The following is a 21,558-nucleotide window of genomic DNA, read 5'->3' as shown; positions in this document are numbered from 1 at the left end:
TGCTCCTCACATACAAGGTCTTAAATAATCAGGCCCCATCTTATCTTAATGACCTTGTAGTACCATATCACCCTATTAGAGCGCTTCGCTCTCGCTCTGCAGGCCTACTTGTTGTTCCTAGAGTATTTAAAAGTAGAATGGGAGGCAGAGCCTTCAGTTTTCAGGCCCCTCTTCTGTGGAACCAGCTTCCAGTTTGGATTCAGGAGACAGACACTATCTCTACTTTCAAGATTAGGCTTCAAACTTTCCTTTTTGCTAAAGCATATAGTTAGGGCTGGACCAGGTGACCCTGAATCCTCCCTTAGTTGTGCTGCAAGCACCTTCTGGCAACTATTGTTGGGATTTAGTACAATATAAATGAAATTGAATTTAAAGTTTAATTCATTATTTAATTCAATTTATTTAAAAACTCTTTAGCTGTGTTTTAAAACCAAAAAACGAGGAACCAGTTCCCTTTTACATGGCAAAAAGCATATGACCACTGAAAGTGGAGTAGTGATGCTGATCGTCATATATTTTATACTGTGACCACAGACGCATAAAGACCTGATCTCCAGCCTCTAAAATCAACGTCACGCCATTAGAAGAACTTCCAAAAGTAGACTCTTTTTGATCCCATGCTGTAACTACATGCATCCCATTCCTTACTAACACAGTACATAAACCATGTGACGCATCTCCAGGTCCAGCTACGTGAAACTCAAAGTGGTAGGCTCCTCTCACTGGTGCAGCAAAAATACCTGTGGGACATTTGATTTGGCAGGTTAGACAGAAAATGTTGGAACACCTGTAACCTCAGAACAACATGCACGGAGCAGGAAAGTGACTTTCAGTGTTATTACCGGTGTGTGGGCTGTAGGCATTTCCAACGTTTGTGAACACATTGTTGTAGATCAGAATAGTGTGTGAGTCAAAGGGTCCAATAGTTTGAGATTCTCCACTCTTTATAGAGGCAGAGAACGCCACCTGCCGGACTGGGAGAAAAAGAAATTCAATTCAATTTTATTTATATAGCGCCAAATCACAACAAAAGTCGCCTCAAGGCGCCCTCAAATGACCAAAGTTATTTTAAACTTATTGTTTTTGAGCCTCTTCAAAACAGAAATACCCACTTTTCAAGGGAAGATGTTTTACAATCAAACACAAACCAACAGTTAAAAACATGTGATTCTGCACCACCCAGTTTCTTAAATATTACATTCAACTAACGTCACATTTGACTGGTAATGTGCATTGAGTGCTGCAGCAGTCAAATCAAATCAAATCAAATTCAAATTTTATTTGTCACATACACAGTAAGATATGCAGTGAAATGCTTAGACAACTGCTCGTGACCTAAAGAAAAAAAAATATGAATAGGAAATAAATATGAAAATTAAAATGAAGGGTAAATTTAACTAGGAAATTTACCCTTCCAAAGTAAGAGAGAGAAGCCTTCTTTCTTTTTCTCTTGTTCATCGTTTGGAGAGTTGTCCTTTGTTTGTCTTTTTTTCAGTTGGGGCTAAGTAGGGAGCGTTAAAAATTTTGCATGCTGGTCTGGAATTGCTCACTGAACTTTGGACTGGATTCCAGAATACAGATATTTAGTGAACTGCGCAACGTACACTGTCCTGACTTCCAAACATTAAAGCTTTGGTGTAAGTACAGATGTGTTACACATGCTTTGCAGATAACCATGCTGTAAAAATGCACATCAATTTTAACAAATCTATGAACGAGAGCCAAAACCTTTTTTAAATAATACCTTGTAGCTGCTGCTTCAACTTTTCAGTCTCAGTCATCTTGCTCTCCAGCTCTCTCAGCTTTGCTTCATGGTCTGAAGAAAAGAAGAGAGTGACCAAGACTTGCTTTTAAATAACATTAAATGTTATTATTTAAATAAAATTTAAATAAAATAAAATGTTATTATTTAAATAAAATTTAAATAACAACAATGATAACATTTAAAACATATATATTGTCCTTTTTGTGAGTTTATTTCCTGTGCTTGTGTCATTGAGTTGCCATTAAATGCCTGGGAGAGTGCTATGATCACACCCTTGGTAACAGGAACAACATCTGCAAGTTTAGGTACTGTATTTATCAAAACGGGCTCTGACCTACGAGATACCAGTGACTGTGTTCGATGGAGTGAAGAAGAGAGTGAAAAACATTTGAAGCAGTGGCTTGGCATCCCTGCTAGCTTAACAGCAGCGAGAATCTAGATCAGATCAGGGCAGCTTCAGCTTTACTCCCATCTGTCTTGGAGGAGTTCAAGGCGGTTGAACACACACACACACACACACACACACACACACACACGCACACACACACACACACACACACACACACACACACGCACACACACACACACACACAAACTGTGTCCCAAAACGTCGGCTGCATCCTTCGGAGGACCCGGCCTTCGCGGCCTCCTTTGAAGACCGAGAAGGCCGGAAATGCGAGGCTGTGAAATGGGTTTACTTCCTGGGCTTAAGCCCGGGTTGTTTTGTCAGAAGCCCGGGGTCTTTTGGAGTGTAATTTTTTCATAGTTAGATGTCTGGCTGACAACTGTATAAAACAAAAACTACACACAATATTCGAAGCACATAGTGCACACTGTGGGAATTTACAACTGTGCGTCATACCCTGATATTGGTATGATCCGAGCTCAGGCACTAAGCGACTGAGCGAGGGGGCGGGGCAGCTGCTGCCTGCGAGTGCGCTGTTGGAGAAGCACAGCCAGGCAGACAGAGGAGAGCTTAAGTTCCACCAGGTACCAAAGCAAATCATTCGTACCGTACAAATAATGTAAATATGACGGTGCATCACGAAAGATTGATATCAAACTGATCACTTGACCCATGTTACGTTACTTGCTCTTCAAGTGAATCAACAAACGGCGAAATGAAAAGCCGAACAACAACAAAGCTGTTTCTTTAGAGAGTCTCAGCTTACGTGTGTTTATTTCATATTTTCAGTTGTTTCCCTCCACGGCTAAATAAATCAGTAATGCACTGATATACAAGAATGGACATTAGAGGCTTCTTTCAAAGAAAAAACTCAGGTAGATGTTATTTTATATATTATGCTTTGTATGTTGTTCAGTATATTTCTATGCAAAACAAGAGGAACTTCAACACACAGCAGTATATTCACAGCTGAAACCAGATATTTACACTTTATGGAAAAACACAAGAACATTTTTTTACTGCACAACATCAATTTAGAGTAAACTTGTTTTGTTTTGGATAAATAAATATTGAAATATCTTTTGAATGAGTTAAATGTCAGAATAAAGAGAGACAGAGAGAGAGAGAGGAACAGAGATGAACAAGAGCAGGTGAGACACACCTGTTAGTCACATGGTTGTTTGCCAAAAGTATCACCGTATCATAGGTCCTCATGTATCTCGTACCTCGTGTTTCTTTTTAGGTTTGTTATTTTTCAAATTCTATATTTATTAAGTTATGCAGCTTGTTTGCACAACAAGGATAAATAATTATATAAACTTTTCTCAATCTAAATATTGTACTTTGGTAGAATTAAACAATAAGTGTAGTGCAGGTCTATGATGGTTTTTAGTGCTACTATCATCTAGTTCTGATTCTGGTTCTGTCTTGGTTAAGTCCTCAGTAGTCCTGATTTTGAGCTGTTGTAGTCCTGTTTTAATTCTGGATCAGTTCTGGGTCTGGTTGAATCGGGGTTTAGTCCTCGTGTCTTGATACAGCCCGACTTTGTTCTGCCTCGCTGCTTAATTGAAAAACTAGTTTAAGGTGTCCTGCATGTGTGATATATATATTTCCCTATATGAAGTCATTCTTTTTTGAACAAAACTCAAAACAGAGCCTATTAATCTTTCAGTCATTTCTAACCCCCCCCCCCCCCCCCCACCCAAACCATCCCACATGCATACTATCCTTTAGGGCTAAGCCCCGGGTGTATAAAATGTCGGGCTCCTCTGGTCTGTGCCTTTACTGTTTCCCTCTGAATGACACAACACTTAGCCATGTGCCATAGACTGTAGGTAAAAGATGGACATGCACATACTTGTTCATTCTGATTGGGGATATTGGCAGCTGAAAAACATTTAAAAATCACTCAGTCACGTCAAATCGGTACTGAATCAGTACTCAACATACTGAGTAATGGCAAAATGATGCCACCTTGTGGGCAGATTTATATCACACTGTTTAATCTTCACCCAGAAAGTGTCAAATTGCAAATTTTGAAGCCAACATGATAACTTTATCACACCAACACAGTGAGGGTCCAGCTTTTCAGATCCAATTAAAAATCAAATCACTCAAAAAGATCCTCTGGAAAAGAGTAGAATTCTTAGAGTTTCTTAAACAGGGTCATATAAACAGCATTAATCAGTACAATATAGCGAGACAACATAGCAAAAGTAAACAAGCAACGCGAAGCAAACCCTGCCACCAGACCACCTGCCACCACGCCTCCTACAGGTGCTGTTGGTGAATGATTGAAGAAGCAGACTGCATGAATAAATAAACAGGGTCATGTAAACAGAGCAGATGAACAGATAGCTAAATATCTCTGTTAGCATCCATAGTGAGCTCTGGTGTTTAACATCATAGTGATTATTCTGTTGAAAAAAGAGGTTTAAAGAAATATTTTGTGGAAGACTGAAAAACAGACTCCTTACATGTTTAGACCAACTCACCTCCACTCACCTGTTTACATGCCTATGAATAGCTTTACACCATAGTAAGATTTAAATAGGTTTAAACATCTTGAGCATTCAAGTTTTTGTTGTTTTGAATGACTGGTTTTAATTCATATTAAAGTGAACCTGATTGTCTTTGCGCACTTTCATCTGTACTTCGACCCAGATAAATATCTCACTCTAACATAAAGTTTATTAATATCAAATTTCTGTGGCAATGAATTGAATAGAAACAAAAAAAGTTCACAGGAAAAAGTCCCTGTGACTGTTCCTTTAAGGGCTCCAGACTCATCGCAGGTCTAATTAATGGACTATTTTAACAACACAGTTATCAGGCTGTCACTGCTTCCTGTTAACAGTGTAAACTTTGACTTTTTAACATGTTTGAAATTAAAATGATGAACAGTTTATCTTGATGTGCTGATCAGCCTGTTCTGCAGCTCTGAGGCTGCAAAAACCCAGACCTTCCCTCTCTTTGCCTAAAGCTATCCAAAGCATTTGAGCCATTTCTGATATTTTGTGAACTTTGTCATTTATTGTATTATTTAATTTCGTTCAATCTGTTACTGTCCTGGAGCAAACATAACCCACATACTTTCCTCAGGGATTAATAAAGGATTCTGACTCAGATACATCCAAAGTCCAGTTTTGTGAGTACAGAAAACACATGATATTTGCTTGTGATGGAGCGACGGGAACTGATGACACTGTATGGGGGGGGGTTGACTGACCTCTGGGACTCTCACCACCTCTGTCTGCCTCCAGGCTTCTGGGGGTCATCATTGCGGCTTCACAACCTCATTGTCATTGTGCATTTGTGACAAAGACACAGGCATTCTTACACTCTCCATCTCTCTCACGCACACATTAACACACACACACCATAGGAAGACTGTTGATGTTGTAATTTCTAATTTTTTGTGTTACAGCAGCTGTATGCTTGTTTTTGTACTCTTTGTACTTTCCCTCTTACACGTGCAGCAGCAGGAGATACATTGTGCATTTGAAGTTTTCCTCATTCCTCCTATTTCTATCCCCCCACCCTTCCTTTTTTGTCTTACCTGTCTTGGCTTATACATCGTTATACTTATACCACATATAATGTTATACAGTGGTTGCAAAAGTATTCGGCCCCCTTGAACTTTTCCACATTTTGTCACATTACAGCCACAAACATGAATCATTGTTATTGGACTTCCACGTGAAAGACCAACACAAAGTGGTGCACACGTGAGAAGTGGAACGAAAATCATACATGATTCAAACATTTGATACAAATATCACAGTTCTGTAGACTGTCAACAGCTTGTGTCATTTAAAGTTACAGGAAATTGTGCGTTCTGCAAACACGCATTTCCCATCACTCCTGTTTGTGCAACAGTGATGGGAATTCATTCAACTTTATTTCATCACATGTCTGGAGCGCTGACTGACTGATGGATTTTTCTCTTTCACAACCACAAATTAGTCAATTCTTATTAAGAAGAACAAAAAGTCAAAGATTCTTAGAAAAACTGAAATTAATGAATTTTTTTAAATTTAGGTTTTATCACGTCAAACTCCATGCTGCTGCAGAGTACTTTGTGCTAGAGGAAGGAGATCAGCTGACTATTGTTTTATCTGCTGAGCTGCACTGTTACAAAAAACATCCTAAAACAACGGTAATGTTCCGGCAGCTGGGCGCCAAAATACGACCGTGAAATAACAGAAAATAACTGTCCCATAAAAATACGGTTATTTCCAGTAATGAAAATAGAGTTTGTTGCGCTAATTTGACATGGGATTCTGCCTTTTCCAAGTGCTTTTAGACATTAAATTAGGAACATTTTTACGCGATCAAACAATGAAATTACCTATAAACAAGGTCACTGAATGTGGAAATATGAATCATAATACGTAAATGTACAGAAATATACAGTTAACCGTTGGTTTGAACAGTAATTGATTGCATGCCCTGGGACAGACTGACAGAGGCGAGGCTGCCACATCTGCCCCTTTGGCCATCACTAGTAGGCGGTAGGTGAAGAGTCCTGACCACGGACACAACGACGAAGAGCGTCCGAGCCGGGGCGCGAACCGGCAATCTTCTGATCACAAGGCGAGCTGCCAACTCTTGAGCCACGAACGACCTAACAAGCAATGATAATAATACTTATGTGATGAAACACAAGCTTATAGGGATCATTTTATATACTTTTCCATAGCATTACATTTGAATTCGATCTTTCAAATAACGGACAGATATTTGTGAGATCATGATACATTTGTGAATGTATTTTAACAATCTAAATATGCATATGCACAGACAGATACATTTAATAATCATGACAATTATGTTGTATTACATTACAGTGATTTAACGTTAATTTACATTCAAAATGTGAAGTCAAAGTCTATTTACGTAACTTTAATGATATTCTACAAGAACAGAACATTACTGTAAAATACCTTCATATTAGGGTTTTTTCCTCTGTTCGCAGCGTTACCCGCGACCTTGTTGTTAGTTCACATTCATTGGCCGATGCTCAGCGTCATGTTATTTATATTAATTGCAATTCCTACCTCTACATTTCTTTTTCAAAATATATAATTAGCACAGCGTGTCCGTGCAATGTTTTACACTGTGTCATGCAGAGAAATCTTAACAAAGAAGCTCACAGAAAGAGATTGAGCTTGTTATTTAACCCCAAGCTGGTGGGGGAGCTCCTTATTAAAACACTTGCCGTGCTACTATGTGCCTCAAGGTTCAACAACAGCACAACAGAAGTCACTCATGGTACAGCACTCTCTCTACAAAACAACAACTGTCAGTGACGCTGCACCACGGCGTAAACACAACATTCAAGATAACAGTTAAAAGTAACGTAACCATAAACAATAAAACAAGAACATCTAAACAGCAGCACATGTCCCAAGGCATGATGGGAGACATTTCTGAATGTATTTTTACGATCTAAATATGCATATGTACAACAAAATATATTTAACAAACAAGTAAATTGTGTTTTATTACATTTACAGTGATGTTATGTTATTTTACATTTGACGTGTCAGATCACAGTCTACTTATGTAAATGTAATGATGTTCTAGAAAACCAGTACACATCTGTAAACTACACAGTAAAATACTTTGACATTACTATTTTTTGGAACAGTGTGGGTATATTCTCCCAGAAGAACTGTTTCAAATAAATATAAATTCAGTGCAGCAGCTTCATATAAGCAGCTTCTATATACACAATACTACTATATACACCTTTAAACTCAAGAGTTTAAAGGTGTATATAGAAGGGTTAGTGTACCTTTGCTCTAACCCAGGGCAAAGGGGATTTGATTCAGTTTCATCGGTTTCATACCAGGTCAGTTATGTAAGTCCCAGTATGTGTGGTATTCAGGGATAGCGTTACAAGTAACGGCGTTACTAACGGCCGTTACTTGTAGTTGCACGGAAGTAGCTGTAAGTAATCTAGACGCTACGGCTTTAAGCAGCTGCGCTCCCACGGACGGTGATCACGATCACTTTCTGGCACAACACCTGGAGCTCAGGGGGCGAAACAATCGCATGAGTGCTGCTGTTTGACTGAGGAAGAATAAAGTAGTCGTGATAAGACAATCACATGACCACTTAAAGACAAAGCAACAAGGTGACATATACCAGTTTATAAACTGTGTTGATCGGCCACGTAAAACCAGAGTCATGATAAACAAGATATACGCTGCGTTTTTTCCTCAATAGTTTCGTCACGTTTACTGTCTAAGGACAGCGCAGCGAGCACGCTCTGCTTATGAGCAAACAAAAAACATAAGCGCACTCTCTCTCTCTCTCATGAGATGTGAGAGATTTGTGACGTTTAGCGTGTTTGCAGTGTGTAGTTAATGTGTTGTCTTGTGTAGTTAGTGTGTAGTGTTGTGGATAGTTTTGTGTTGTGTGTCAGAACAATGAGGCGACTGCTGTCTCCAGGTAGAAACAGGAGTGATACACCTGCTGCTGTCAGACCTGCAGGTATCAGGCTGTGATGTTTCCTTTATAGTGGACAGAAATGTTTGGAGTGGCACAAATAATTTGTGGCATCTTATTGAAGAACAGCTGATTGTTCTGTAAATGGTTATTTTAAAAAGGGTTGAAGGTGTAAATGGATGCAAACAACTTTGTTGTTTGCAAAACTTGTGCATATGGTTTTAAAATTGACAATTTATATTTGCATTTAAAGTTATGAAATATGATCATTAAACATGTTTGTGGTTGTTACAGTAAAAAATATCACTTTTTCTGAGCTCACTCTCCCTCTTCACCGATCAAATCTCGCTGTGGTAGCAGCTTTAAACTATGTGAGTGAAGTTGGCCCCCCACCTTCTTCAAATCCAACTGCCAGAGTGGTACAGCAACAACAACCTGTCCCTGAATGTGGAGAAGACCAACAGCGACTCTACTTCCTCTGCAAACTGAGAAGCACAAGAGATTCAACCCCCATTATGAGCACCTTTTAAAGAGGCACAGTTGAGAGTATCCTCACCAGCTGCATCACTGTGTGGTATGACTCCTGCATTGGGTTCTGCAGGAAAAAATGACAACGGGTAGTGAGAGCAGCCGAGAGCATTGTGGGGACCTCTCTTGCCTCCCTCCCCAGGAGATCTACTGCACCTGCCTATCTGGAAGGTCCTCTCCATTACAGGTGACTCCACTCATCCCTTCAACAGCGTCTTCAGTTTGCTGCCATCAGGAAGGATACTGAAGAGCCTCCGGGCCAGAACCAGCAGACTGAGAGACAGCTTCGTCCATTGGGCTGTCAGGATGCTGACCATCTCTGAATCGAGAAGGGGGGCCCAAGGGTACATCTTTTGCCATCTTACAATGCTGTGATTGTAGCCATTCCCCACTTTCTGTGAATGGGACTCATGGCCATTGATCAGTAGGCTTTGATTAGTTGTCATTGATCAATGGTCATAAGAATTTGCATACTAACAATCATGGAACTAACCCCCCAGCACATTGTTCATTCAGTGGCGCTAGTTTCCTTCACTATGCAAATGTACTGTTTATATGGTTGGAGAAACCTACAGTCAGCTGAGACTGAAGAAGTCACTTGGATGAGTGACGAAACATTTCTCCAACTGAAAATGTCCAGATGAACAGAATCAACCTTTTGGGATTTACTTACCTGGATGATTAAGCACGCATCAAGACGTTATTTTATTAAACATTTTAAAATGTTAGCAGCACAAACAAAAAATTTTGCAGTACAAACCAGCACAAACGTAGCACAAATGTTTGACATCAATTTTGTTTGATTTGGGTAATGTGGGGGGGCTGGTTGACCTCTGATGACCTCTAGAAATTTTTATTAATATCTTTAAAATGATAGCAGCACAAACAAAAATTTCTGCAGCACAAACCAGCACAAACGTTTGATACCACTTTTGTTGGATTTGAAGAAGGTGGGGGGGCCAACTTCACTCACATCTTTAAACTCGGTCTGACCCAGGCTGATAGAGGGGGCACAGTCTGGATTGCATTCCAGCATTGTGTAGGCTGTTTTTCTATAAAACACATCAAAAACAATTGGCAAACATTAGCCCGCAAAGCCACAGTGAATAAAGCAGCATAGCGCAACGAATTCAATTCAAATCAATATAAGACTTATTTTTAACCAACATCAACAATTATGTTATGATAAATTACGTAATAACTACAACAGCAGACTGACCTTTGTGGAAATGCTTGGAGCAGACTATGATGTTAGCTGAAGTGTTCTGGGACATTATATTTGATCTTTGAATGGCTGCAATCCAGCTTTGTTACTTCGGAAACATGGCTTGAACAATTTCTCTTCAACGACGTAATCCGATAACAACCGATCTCTTTACCCGTCGACTTCCCGTGGCTGTCATGCGACCGGCTATTGCAGTTAATAATACAACAGCTTCTTGCCATTTTTGTGTTTCTTTTTTATCACTGTGTGACTGTTTTCATGTGAAAGCCTGCGTGCGCTAGTACCGCTTGCCTCTCGTTCCCAGAATCCTTTGCCGTTTTGCCCCTGAATGACGTCACATTTTCAATCTCTATAACATAGCTCACATTAACAGTGCAGTGGATCCTGCTTGTGCCGTGATATTCAGGACTGCAAACCGAGCAGCATCACTGACTTTCAGCTTGTTGTGTTTGTGGATATATGACTGACGTTAATTATCCATAAAACATCACAATCTCTGTAAGATTAAAGTCAACTATTGAACGGCGTATATTTTAAAGTAAAAGCTTTAAAACCAAGTTAGTACAAACATCGCTAATGTCACATAACTTTGCCGACATGTGACCAACAGTAATGCTTTAATGTTCTTCGTTATTAAACATTCGCACATAAATAAGTGACATAATATTCAGTACTTTCAAAAGTTTACTCTTTGGCCGCCCTGCTTCAGGCATCCGTCGTTTTTTCCCAACAAAAACATCCACACCCACCGCCGCGCTATGAATTGTGGGATATATGGGACCACGAAGTGTACACCAGACCCAGCCTTCAAATTTGGGGAAAGGAGCTCTTACATGGCTATGATGTTCCACAGTTCCAGTTTGAGTGGTTCATTCGTATAGTATTCTGTTGCAGCTGCTAGAGAACGGCATCTTCACTTTTGTAAAAAATGAGCTGAAGAAGAGTCCAGGTGAGCCAGAATGCTCAGAGGGTCTGAGTGAGGATGGTTTGCAGGGTGAGGACGAAGAGCAGAGGAGCAACAGACAGTCATTTCTGAAGATCGCAGTGCAGTTCCTGAGGAGAATGAAGCAGGAGGAGCTGGGTGACCATCTGCAGTACAGTAAGACTATTTCTTGAAACACTTTCTAATGTCTCAAGATATGGACCAACATAATTAAAACACTCTTTCTTTTAAGAAAGACCACAAACACAGTCACCCTGTGTGTATTATTAAAACACTTGATACTCTTTGCTTTTATATTTTTTTTCTTTTTGGAAACTTCTGCAGCAGTTTGGAATAGCAAACTTAAATCTAGGCTGAAGAAGACATTCCAGCATTTGTTTGAGGGGATTGCTAAAGCAGGAAATCCAGCCCGTCTGAATCAGATGTACACAGATCTCAACATCACACAGGGAGAGACATCAAAGGTCAATGATGAACAAGAGGTCAGACACATTGAAACAGCATCCAGGAAACCAGACAGACCAGAAACAACAATCATACAAGAAGACATCTCTAAAGGCTCACCTGGAAGAGATAAACCAGTCAGAATAGGGATGGCATTGGGAAAACAGTGCTAACACAGAGATCAGGGGGTTCACTGACACCCAGAAGGAGGACTACATCAGGAAGAGATTCAGAGATGAAGAGCAGGCCAGCAGAGTTTTTCTCCCACATTAGGATGTCACGAAGCCTCCACATCATGTGCCACATCTCACTGTTCTGCAGCAGTTCTGGGGGATGTATTAAATACTATAGAGAGGGGACAGCTGCCAAAGGCACTGACTGAAATATATATTTACTTCCTCATGGCTCAGGCCAAAGTGACGAAGGTAAAGCATGACAGAGAAGCTGAGGCAGATTCACATTGGAGTCCAGAGAGCAGGAAAACTGGCTTTTGGGCAGCTGCAGAAAGGCAACTTGATCTCCTATGAATCAGATATTCATAGAGGTGTGCTATAAGTACCAGTCCATTTACAAAGGTCTGTTTATTTATGTTGCTTGATGTGTTTGCAGGCTGATTACCGAGGAAGGATGTGCTTCTCTGGCATCAGCTCTGAATTTTAACCCTTCCCATCTGCTGGAGCTGGACCTTAGCTTGGTCCAGTAGACTCAGGAGTGGAACTGCTCTAGGCTGGACTGAAGGATCCACACTGGAGACTGGACAGACTCAGGTACAGGTATATATTTCTGTTTTATTTTAATAATCTATTGGTTCTGTTTCTGCTTTGGCTCTCGGAGGAGGCAGATGCATCTTTCACCCCCTCCTTCCCTGCTTGCTGCTTCTATGTCCTTCTCTAGTCTCATCTAACTGTAACCCTGAGAGAGCCTCTCATTCTCACTCTTGTTATCTAAAACCTAAAGAAGAAGAACTGGATTTGATCAACTGGTCCCTTAATGCAATTGAAACTCTCTTCTCGACGAGAAGCCTGGGTTTGGGAGAGGCCGAGTGTCTTGGAGGGACATTCCCTGCTGGATACACGATGGACGGGTGGCAGAAGTGGCACCTCGCGTGCCTAGCGGGACTGTCTATGAAGGACATTGAAGACATCTACCTATTTGGAACCATGATAATGGGCCTCTTGCTGATCGGAGCTGGCTTGGCCCTGGCTTATCGGAAAGTGAAGAAAGTGGTGAATGCTGTTTAAAACCCCACAAGGCCTGTCGTTAATATCGAAAATGTGGGAAGAGCTGCGAGTACTCAGACTGTTCTTACTGAACGCAATATGGGAAAGATCTTGGAGGAACTCACGGCTTTGAAACGGGAGATACACCTGGAGACCAGTGATGGACACGCCAGCTGGAAGCTTGAAGGCCGAGGCTGATAACACTTGAAGGTTGGCGCCGACGAGAACAACAACAATTCTTCCCAGACATACGAGAACGAGAAAGAACTGTCTCTCCTGCCCGTTTCCTCAAGGCCACCTGCGTAGGCTGCGGACTGTTGTTCTCTGCCTAACAGGCTAAATGTCAGGGCTCGGTGTGCGGGCAGGTGGAGATGTGGATCCAAGTGCAGGTAGTGATGTGACGTTCTGTGTCGAGGCTTCGAAGCTTGTGTCGAGTAATTGAGGGAGCGTTTCCGCGATGCGCGTATCGAGGCTTGCTTCATTTATGGGAGGAGCTGAAAATGATGACGTCCGAAGCCTCGCTGCCCGGCTGTACCACGTGACTGGTTCATGAAGTGGTTCGAACTTTGCCGCGAGCTATGACAGCGATAGAAACCCCTCAGACTTCATTCAAAAATGTGGGTGTTTGATGGAGAGCTGCGGTTAGAGAGAGTTTGGAGACAGTTTGGAGGTTTATAAGAGAAAGTCAGGAGAGAATGGAGCCAGCTAAGAAGAGGAGGATGTCCTCCCCTGTGTGGGAACATTTTGATCTTATTCCTCCCAACAAGGTATGCAAATTTCTACAGAAGATGTATTTTCATAACACTGATGGTGCAATACAATTTATGTTACGCGGCTTTACTTTTGTACAAGGTGAAGTGTTGGCTATGTGCCAGGGAGCTGGGATATAACAACAACACCTCATCCATGCTTAGGCACTACAGAGCTTTGCATGAGAATAAGGGGAACACCGATTGTGGAGCAAGACCAGGTGAGCCATCAAATGCCATGATAATATAGGATGCAGTAATGTTACTAAATGATATAACAATATTATACAGCTGTAATAAGTTACGTGTGTGATATTTATATTTGTGCTTTGTCTTTATTGTCTTTCCTCAGGAGAACAATCTCCAATAGATGAATAGATGGTTACCATGGTGATTGAGGACTCCCAGCCATTTAGCATTGTGGAGGACAAAGGATTCAAAAGATTTGTTAAATCATTAAATCCTAGCTATGTTCTCCCCACTAAAAAGGTCATAAAAGCAGTGAAATGTAGTTTTTACAGAATAAAATGTGAACAGGCAGGACTGAGGCTCAAAGCCTCAGTGTGTAGCTGTCCATACCTCAACGTTACAAAAGCACAACCACTGTCCACACCCCAACCACACCTCACCTCACAGTAAATGATCATTTCCATTTTAAGCATTTCCAAATAATCATTTCCCATACTGCCACTACACAGCAAATTCAAAAGTGTTAAATGTTTTGGTGTTAATAGTCTTCTTGCAAAAGTAGAGTTAATTTTACTCTAAGCAGAGTCACATTCTTTTAATGTAACTCTGAGGTGTAAAATGATAGTAGTTAAAATCGAGTGTTAAAAATGAGTGTTTCTCTGTCAAATCTGGAGGAGTTACAATGGAAACATTAACTCCTGACCTCTTAACTCTGAACTCCTAGAGGGGCTATGACACCAACAGAGTGAATTCACAGACTCCGCCCTCAGCACGGCTCCAATCGAAGCTGAAGTGAAGCCGTTTCAGAACATTTTGCTCTACATATTTGAGTTGTTTGCCATGCTTGGTAAGTCATTTTTTCAAAGATTGTTTCAATTGTTATTATGAGCTTTTACTTCTGTGGCTCTTTGGAGTTGAGACAAAGCTGTGTGAAAGGCATTAGCCATGTTGCTCGCTGATAGCATAATATTCTGTTTTAGCTAGCTGAAAGGTATTGTTTGCGGGCAAATACCACAGCCTTGAAAAACAGCTTGCATGTGAATTTTCAGTCAAATTTTTGGTCAAATACACCTAAAACAATGTCTAGAATGTGAAATGTTGGTATAATGGTGCTACTTGAAGCCTGAAAACGATCGCCCATAAAAATAAAAACACGAGCAAACAGCAGTAGCAGACGTCCTGACTGGATTCTACGTTAGCATAGATCCCTCCAGAGTTTTGTGCACACGGTTTAGGTAAAAATGAAAAAGGTTGAGGTTTTACATTTAGTTCAGTATTACCTGTTGCCTGTGTCCTTGTCTTTTGGGAAAATACTTTACACAAGTAATGGCTCAAAGAGGATTCCTTTTTTTTTTTTTTACTGTGCTGCAATTGTTTACTGGATTATTTGTGCCATTAATTAGTGTCAACTAATTTTTATTCGATCTCCGCACAGGATATGCTTGTGAAGATGGAATATGGGGGAGAGCAGAAGTGCGTTGAAGTTCCACAAAGGGATGCATGAAGGACATGCATATTGTATTGAAGAAATAAGTGATGAGATGCTGTTATTTGCATTTACCATGTCAGACCTTTTGATAAACAAAATTCTAATGAAAGTGAGAACATGTATACTGTTACATCTTTCAGAAAATGTTTTGAAATTGTGGTGCACAGTTCAGAATAAATGTTTTTCAAAAACCATTGCATCTTTTTAGTAAATGTTTATTTCCAAAAGAAATTTCTAGAAGTTCAGAACAGTAAAATTCCCGCTTTTTAGAATGAATTAGAAGATAACTCTTACGTAGTTAAACTAAAATACTCTTTGAGAGTTAATATATAAACTCTTAACACCAAGTGTTAAATTATCAACTCCAGACAGATTTGGTGTTTAACACTAAATCAGAGTTAACGTACCAACTCTCCAAAAAGAGTTAAATTAACACTCTCTGGTGTGGACCCATATAGACACTTTAATAGTGTTGAAATCAAATCCGACAGTGTTAATTTGGACATGATGGATTTGCTGTGTATAAATATACAAAGTATACTGCCATCAATACAAAATGCATGTTTTACACACTCCTTTTGTTGTTGACATTTACAGGCTGTGTGCAAAGGGCCACACTCTTCAAATTCATGCCAACTAATATTTTTACGTCCAGTAGGTGTCCTGCTACAGCAAATGAAGCTTCAAGAAGCTTTGTGCTGGGGTGAACCAATTGGATGAAAAGCTTCAGTGCTTCATGAAGCTTCATCTGCCCATCACTACTGAAAACCACAGCTTTATTGCTGGCACCAACAAAACAGAAACCAAAACATGACAACACTAACTGGAACACACAGGCAGGGTCTGAGGGTACGACGCGACACCGAGCATGGGAAAACACAGGGTAGTAATGAGGGAATGGGCCACAGAAGGGAGACACAGCTGGGGGAGATCAGGGCTAACGAGACGGGGGAGCTAAGCTGCACACACTAACATAAGACAAAGACTTTCACAACAAGAAACAAGAATTACTAAACCAGATGCAGACATGACACTGAGAGACGGACTAGACACTGAACAGAAACTGCAATACACATGAGAACCCAAAACCTAAGAACTGATCCCTCACCAAGAATAACAGAAACAGATCCATAATGATAATAAACAAAGCACCAGAACATCAGAAAACAATCCATAATGCAAAAATAAACCAAAACATAATAAACTCAAAATACCGGGTCCAACGGACCCAGAACCGTGACACTAAAGGACACTTTCTCAGGCTAAACAGGACACAGATCCTGACACATGCATCTGTTGAGGAAATCTGTTGAGAAATTCATGTCAGCGATCACAGATGTTTTTTAATATATTTTTTATATGATGTTCTTACACTCCTTGAAATTTGTTAAATTTAAGCAGACTTGTCCTTTACTTTATGTGGAATATTAGAGTAGACATCTATGAAACTTGGACCAGACGTGGAATGTGTTGAAAGTTAGACGTCAACTACTAAGGATGATTTTTAAAAAATTTTTGAATATGATGCAACCAGGCTGTCCCAGTGCAATGTGTGTGCGTGCGCAGTCACACATGCAGACTTGCCGTGCACACTCACACACCGCATTGAGACAGCCTGGTTGCTGTTATTCAAAAGAGTTAGTGGTTTATATAATTGCAAAGTGTAATTCATTGCAGTTAACTTTTATTTGTTTAATCGCTTACACAAGTTTTGAGGTGTGGAATAAACTGCAATGGAGTTTGAAAACAAAAAATGTGTGTGCGTGGTTGAAGGATGTGTTGGGGGAAGGTCTTTTAAAACAAAGGTGTGTTTATAGTGTTTTATATTTAATATTCACACTCGGGAGAACAGCTCAGAGATCAGGATCTTGCCCTGGACATGTGACTACAGTCCTTGTGTTTCTGTTTGTTACTTTAAAGTGATCCCTCGGGTATTAAGCAGTTTTCCTTGTTAATAACTGTTTGTCATCAGTGATTTGGAGCTTCATTTTTCTCACTGAATGCATGCTTGCAGTTAAAATTGTATTCTTATCACCTTGTTGCCCTTCTTTGATATTTTTTAATTAGATTATCTACAAAATAGTTAAATAAGGAGGGATCATGTGGAAAAACTGCCCATGATTTATTAAAATACAGAAATAAATTAAACCATCTAGCAATTAACTCAGATGACCCATTATAGAAGAAACAATCCCAGCCATCGAAGCAGTTAGGAGAGGACCCTGCAGAGTCTCGATGAAGATGGAGGCTTGGAGCTCATCACCCTGGTCATTCCACACACCAGAGTGGGGAGGTGGGTTGCATGGCTGAGTGTCTGAAAGACAGAAGACCAGTGAGATGTAAAGCATGCAGTAAAGGCTGATTATCTTGGAGAAGGCAGAAAATGATTGGACCATAGAAATGATCTCAGCACTTGTTTGAGTAGTTTTTTACTAGCAGCTAAACATTTAATTTGGGTATCCAAATTTAAATGATGGTGTGAATTTTAAAAATAGCACCAATAAATAAATAAAAATGCATATTACGAGTTTACAGGAGTTAGTGGGTATTATAGAATATAATAAACATTAAGCTGCCTTTGAAAACGTTGAGTATGCTTATATGCACTGAGTTTTTGTGAAAACAATGTTGATACATTTCGGTTTGGCAGCCCGCGAGAGCCACAAAGTGTGGAAACAGCGCCATAATTTTCCATTAGGTCGTTCAGCACCAGGCGTTTCCGTAGTGTAGTGATTATCACGTTCGCCTAACACGCGAAAGGTCCCCGGTTCGAAACCGGGCGGAAACACTTATTGCTAGAAGACGGTTTTTTTGTATAACAAACATACTGTATTATGTGATGTGTGAAAAGGCTATATTTATAAAATGACGACAAAATGATGATATCTCAATAAAATAATATATTTATTTAATATGTAGTGACAGGTTATGTATAATACAATTATGTATTATGTCATCTTGACATGTCGAGATGACATTAAACTTTTTAAATATGCATGAAAAAAAAACAGAGGTGTCGGTCTACGTGAGTCCACGTCTGTGGATTTGTTACCCTTGGAAGTGTGTTTTTTTTAAACCTGTTGTTACTGACCTCGATTTTAAGTTGGACAGACAAATTAGAGCAGTGGTGAAGTTCGGTTTTTATCATTTAAGGTGACTGGCAAGAGCGAAGTTGGTTCTTTCTAGGCAGCACCTCGAAACAGCGATCTATGCTTTAATTTCTTCCCATCTGCTGTAAGTGTACACTGCTATGGTTATATGCTCTCGTAAAAGAGAGCAACCCTGTCCTGGCCTCCCTGCACTGGCTGTCTGTGCCTTTTAGAGTTAATTTTAAAATTCTTATGTTTGTTTTTAAATGTTTTAACAATCTTGCTCCGCCTTACCTCTCTGAGCTTCGTCGTGCCTACACACCCTGTCGGTCTCTTAGGTCAGCTGACCATCTTCTTCTGGAAGTAATGAGATCCAGGAGGAAGCTCAGAGGCCATGGGGCCTTTACTATCGTGGCTCCTAAATTATGGAATAACTTGTCCTTCCACGTTAGAGAGGCCTCTTCACTTATTTAAAACGCATCTTAAAACCTATTTTTATTCTTTGGCTATTGGCCTCACTGAGACTTAGTTTATCTTGTATTTAAATTAATTATTAACTAACAAATTAAATATGTTACTTTTATTTATTTTTTCTTTTATTTATATCATATGTAATTTTATTATTTAGTTCCAATGTACAGCACTTTGTGTCAGCTGTGGTTGTTTTACAGTGCTTCATAAATAAAGATGATGATGATGATGAAAGGTCATAGGAAGACCAATGTGAAACTGTATAACCTTATTTATTAAATACTACCTCGCTGCTTATGTACTAAACCTTTCAACGTTGTTAGTACCGGTGTAATATATTTGTGGCCACACGCGTGTTTGTGGGGGCGCTGTTTCTTGCTGTGTGATCAAAATTAAAGTAATGTTTTTCTTGTGAAACATGTCGGTACATCCTATTTAGTTTTTTATAACCTACATATGTATGATATATTTGAATATGAGGAAAAAATCAACAATAAAAAAGAAAAGCAATAAAAATATGTTTCCGCCCGGTTTCGAACCGGGGACCTTTCGCGTGTGAGGCGAACGTGATAACCACTACACTACGGAAACTGCTAGTGTGCCCTGGCGACGTAGCCAAAAATATGTAATACCAAGAAAGAAACAACGTTAACTGCAGTCATTTCTATAGTAGTAAAATTAAACGATCTAAAGTCCAAAGTGCGAGACCTTCTTCGTGTTTTCCAAAGACGACAAACGGGCTGTGAGAGTATTTGCCGGACTCAAAGGAGCTTGCAAAGAAAAGCGTCTGGAATTCTTTAAGTTACTTGAAGACGTTTCACCTCTCATCCGAGAAGCTTCTTCAGTTCTAAGGTCAAATGGTGGAGAGTCCCAGATATAAACCTAGTGGGAGTGACCCCCCACAGAGGGACAAAAGGACCCCTGATGATCCTCTAATCGCCTGAGCCAAGGTGTGAAACTGGGCGTGGGTCCCAATCAGCCAGAGTTTCGGGTGAGTTCATTGTGAAACCTGGCCCCACCCTGTCATGTGATTTCCTGAGGTCAGATGGCCCAGGATGTGAGTGGGCGTTAAGGCGTCTGGGAAGGATCTCAAAACTGGATTATAGATGGGACACAGCTGGTGTCGTAAACCCCCGCCTCTGTTCAAAGATGGTCGCTCACAGTGGACATAAGATAAGATAAGATAAGATAAGATAAGATAAGATAAGATAGAACTTTATTAATCCCTCGGGTGGGTTCCTCTGGGAAATTCGGTTTCCAAAAGCACAGCACCGACAGAAGTTACAGTTACAGAATATTATATAGGGGAGACCGGGGATAGTTGTAACGTGGGTCAGTTGTAACACTTCCAATTTCTCCAATCAGGGCTAAGTTTCAAATGATGTGACTCATCCTGTGCATGCCCGATTCAGTTCTGCTATCACTGGTGAAAAATCAGCACATTTTGTCAAACACAGACAATTTAACATGAAAAAAAGTAATTTGTATGCCAAAAAGTAAGTTTTTCTACTTTATTTCAATTTCTAATAGCATTATCTGCTTTGCAGTTAAACTCATCAAACTTAAATTATGTTATTTGTATGTCTATGGGGATATATTCTGTGTAGGTCTTTAGTGCTAATGTTTTAGCCGTTGGCTGTAATGTTAGCTAGTTCATGGCTATAGGAGTCTGGGTCAGTTGTAACAATAATGCAGATGTTACAACTTACCACACTATTACTTTAACTTATATTAAACAAGTTGGGGCAACGACATCAGCAGAGAGAGGTTCACTGGTCGCTTTTGTATATGTGGTTAATGCCATTGGCAACACAATTCCTCCACTGTTTGTGTTCCCACACATACATTATGCAGACCTCTGTGTCAGAGATGGACCAGTAGGAAGTACTGGTAGTGGAAATAAATCAGGATGGGTGCAAGAAACAGATTTCCTCATCTTTCTGAAGCACTTTGCAAACCACACTAAGGTAAGCCAGGATAAAAAGTAATGGAATTGCGATGCTGGTGAACAACTACATTTTTTCAGCTTCATTGTTATGTTCAAAATTGGTGCAAGAGTTGTAGGTTATAATGCCCACTGAGCCAATGAGGCCAAACTCAAGGAAGACCAACCAAAATTAATGAAATATTCAGTTGCAGAAAATTCCATAATTTGTCTTTTTTGGGGGGTTGGAATATGTTCAAAAGTTAGATTTCTGTATTCTGTCACACACACACACAGCTACATAAATGGATGTAAGTGCATTCATGTGTTGAATAAACAAAGATTACATGTTAATGTTTTGTTGGTACCCTTATTTCATTGTGTTACATTTCACCCCAGGATATGTTACAACTAACCCAGACTAGGGGGTTAATTGTAACATTTCACTCTTTGTGTTTGAGACCATACCATGCAATGGGTAATTGTGCTGCAGAGAAAATAGCTGCACTATTTAATAGCAGAGACATGTAAATACTTTGCATTACATTTTGAATCCACTACCTTAAAAGAGCTCCAATTTACAGACAGAAATGTCAAAAATGTTACAACTATCCCCGGTCTCCCCTATATATATACACACACACACACACATATATAAAT

General features: G+C 40.0%; 1 protein-coding gene and 2 non-coding genes across 3 annotated transcripts; 1 reads left to right on the top strand and 2 right to left on the bottom strand.

The window, feature by feature from the left end:
* Positions 1–456: 456 nt before the first annotated feature.
* On the bottom strand, positions 457–1,781 carry LOC146624781 (complement C1q-like protein 2). Its single transcript, XM_085364134.1, has 3 exons — positions 1,745–1,781; positions 843–974; positions 457–740 (listed from the first exon to the last, which is right to left on the bottom strand). Exons 1-3 carry the CDS (start codon positions 1,779–1,781, stop codon positions 457–459), a joined length of 453 nt encoding a protein of 150 aa, XP_085220260.1.
* A 16,348-nt stretch (positions 1,782–18,129) lies between these two features.
* On the top strand, positions 18,130–18,202 carry trnav-aac (transfer RNA valine (anticodon AAC)). Its single transcript has one exon. It is a non-coding gene; the product is annotated as a tRNA-Val (tRNA).
* Positions 18,203–19,492: 1,290 nt separating this feature from the next.
* trnav-cac (transfer RNA valine (anticodon CAC)) lies at positions 19,493–19,565 on the bottom strand. Its single transcript has one exon. It is a non-coding gene; the product is annotated as a tRNA-Val (tRNA).
* Between the last annotated feature and the right edge of the window lie 1,993 nt (positions 19,566–21,558).

Source organism: Diplotaxodon limnothrissa, linkage group LG10, assembly GCF_057381915.1.
Source record: "Diplotaxodon limnothrissa isolate DT_005_m linkage group LG10, D_limnothrissa_male_GT1.1, whole genome shotgun sequence".
NCBI lineage: Eukaryota > Metazoa > Chordata > Actinopteri > Cichliformes > Cichlidae > Diplotaxodon > Diplotaxodon limnothrissa.
This window is presented reverse-complemented; position numbering and strand designations above follow the sequence as displayed.

Coding starts and splice junctions, on each gene's coding strand:
- LOC146624781 (XM_085364134.1), bottom strand. CDS start 1,781: ATGACTGAGACTGAAAAGTTGAAGCAGCAGCTACAAG. Junction 975..1,744: donor GTTGAAGCAGCAGCTACAAG/GTATTATTTAAA, acceptor TTTTTCTCCCAG/TCCGGCAGGTGGCGTTCTCT. Junction 741..842: donor TGCCTACAGCCCACACACCG/GTAATAACACTG, acceptor AATGTCCCACAG/GTATTTTTGCTGCACCAGTG.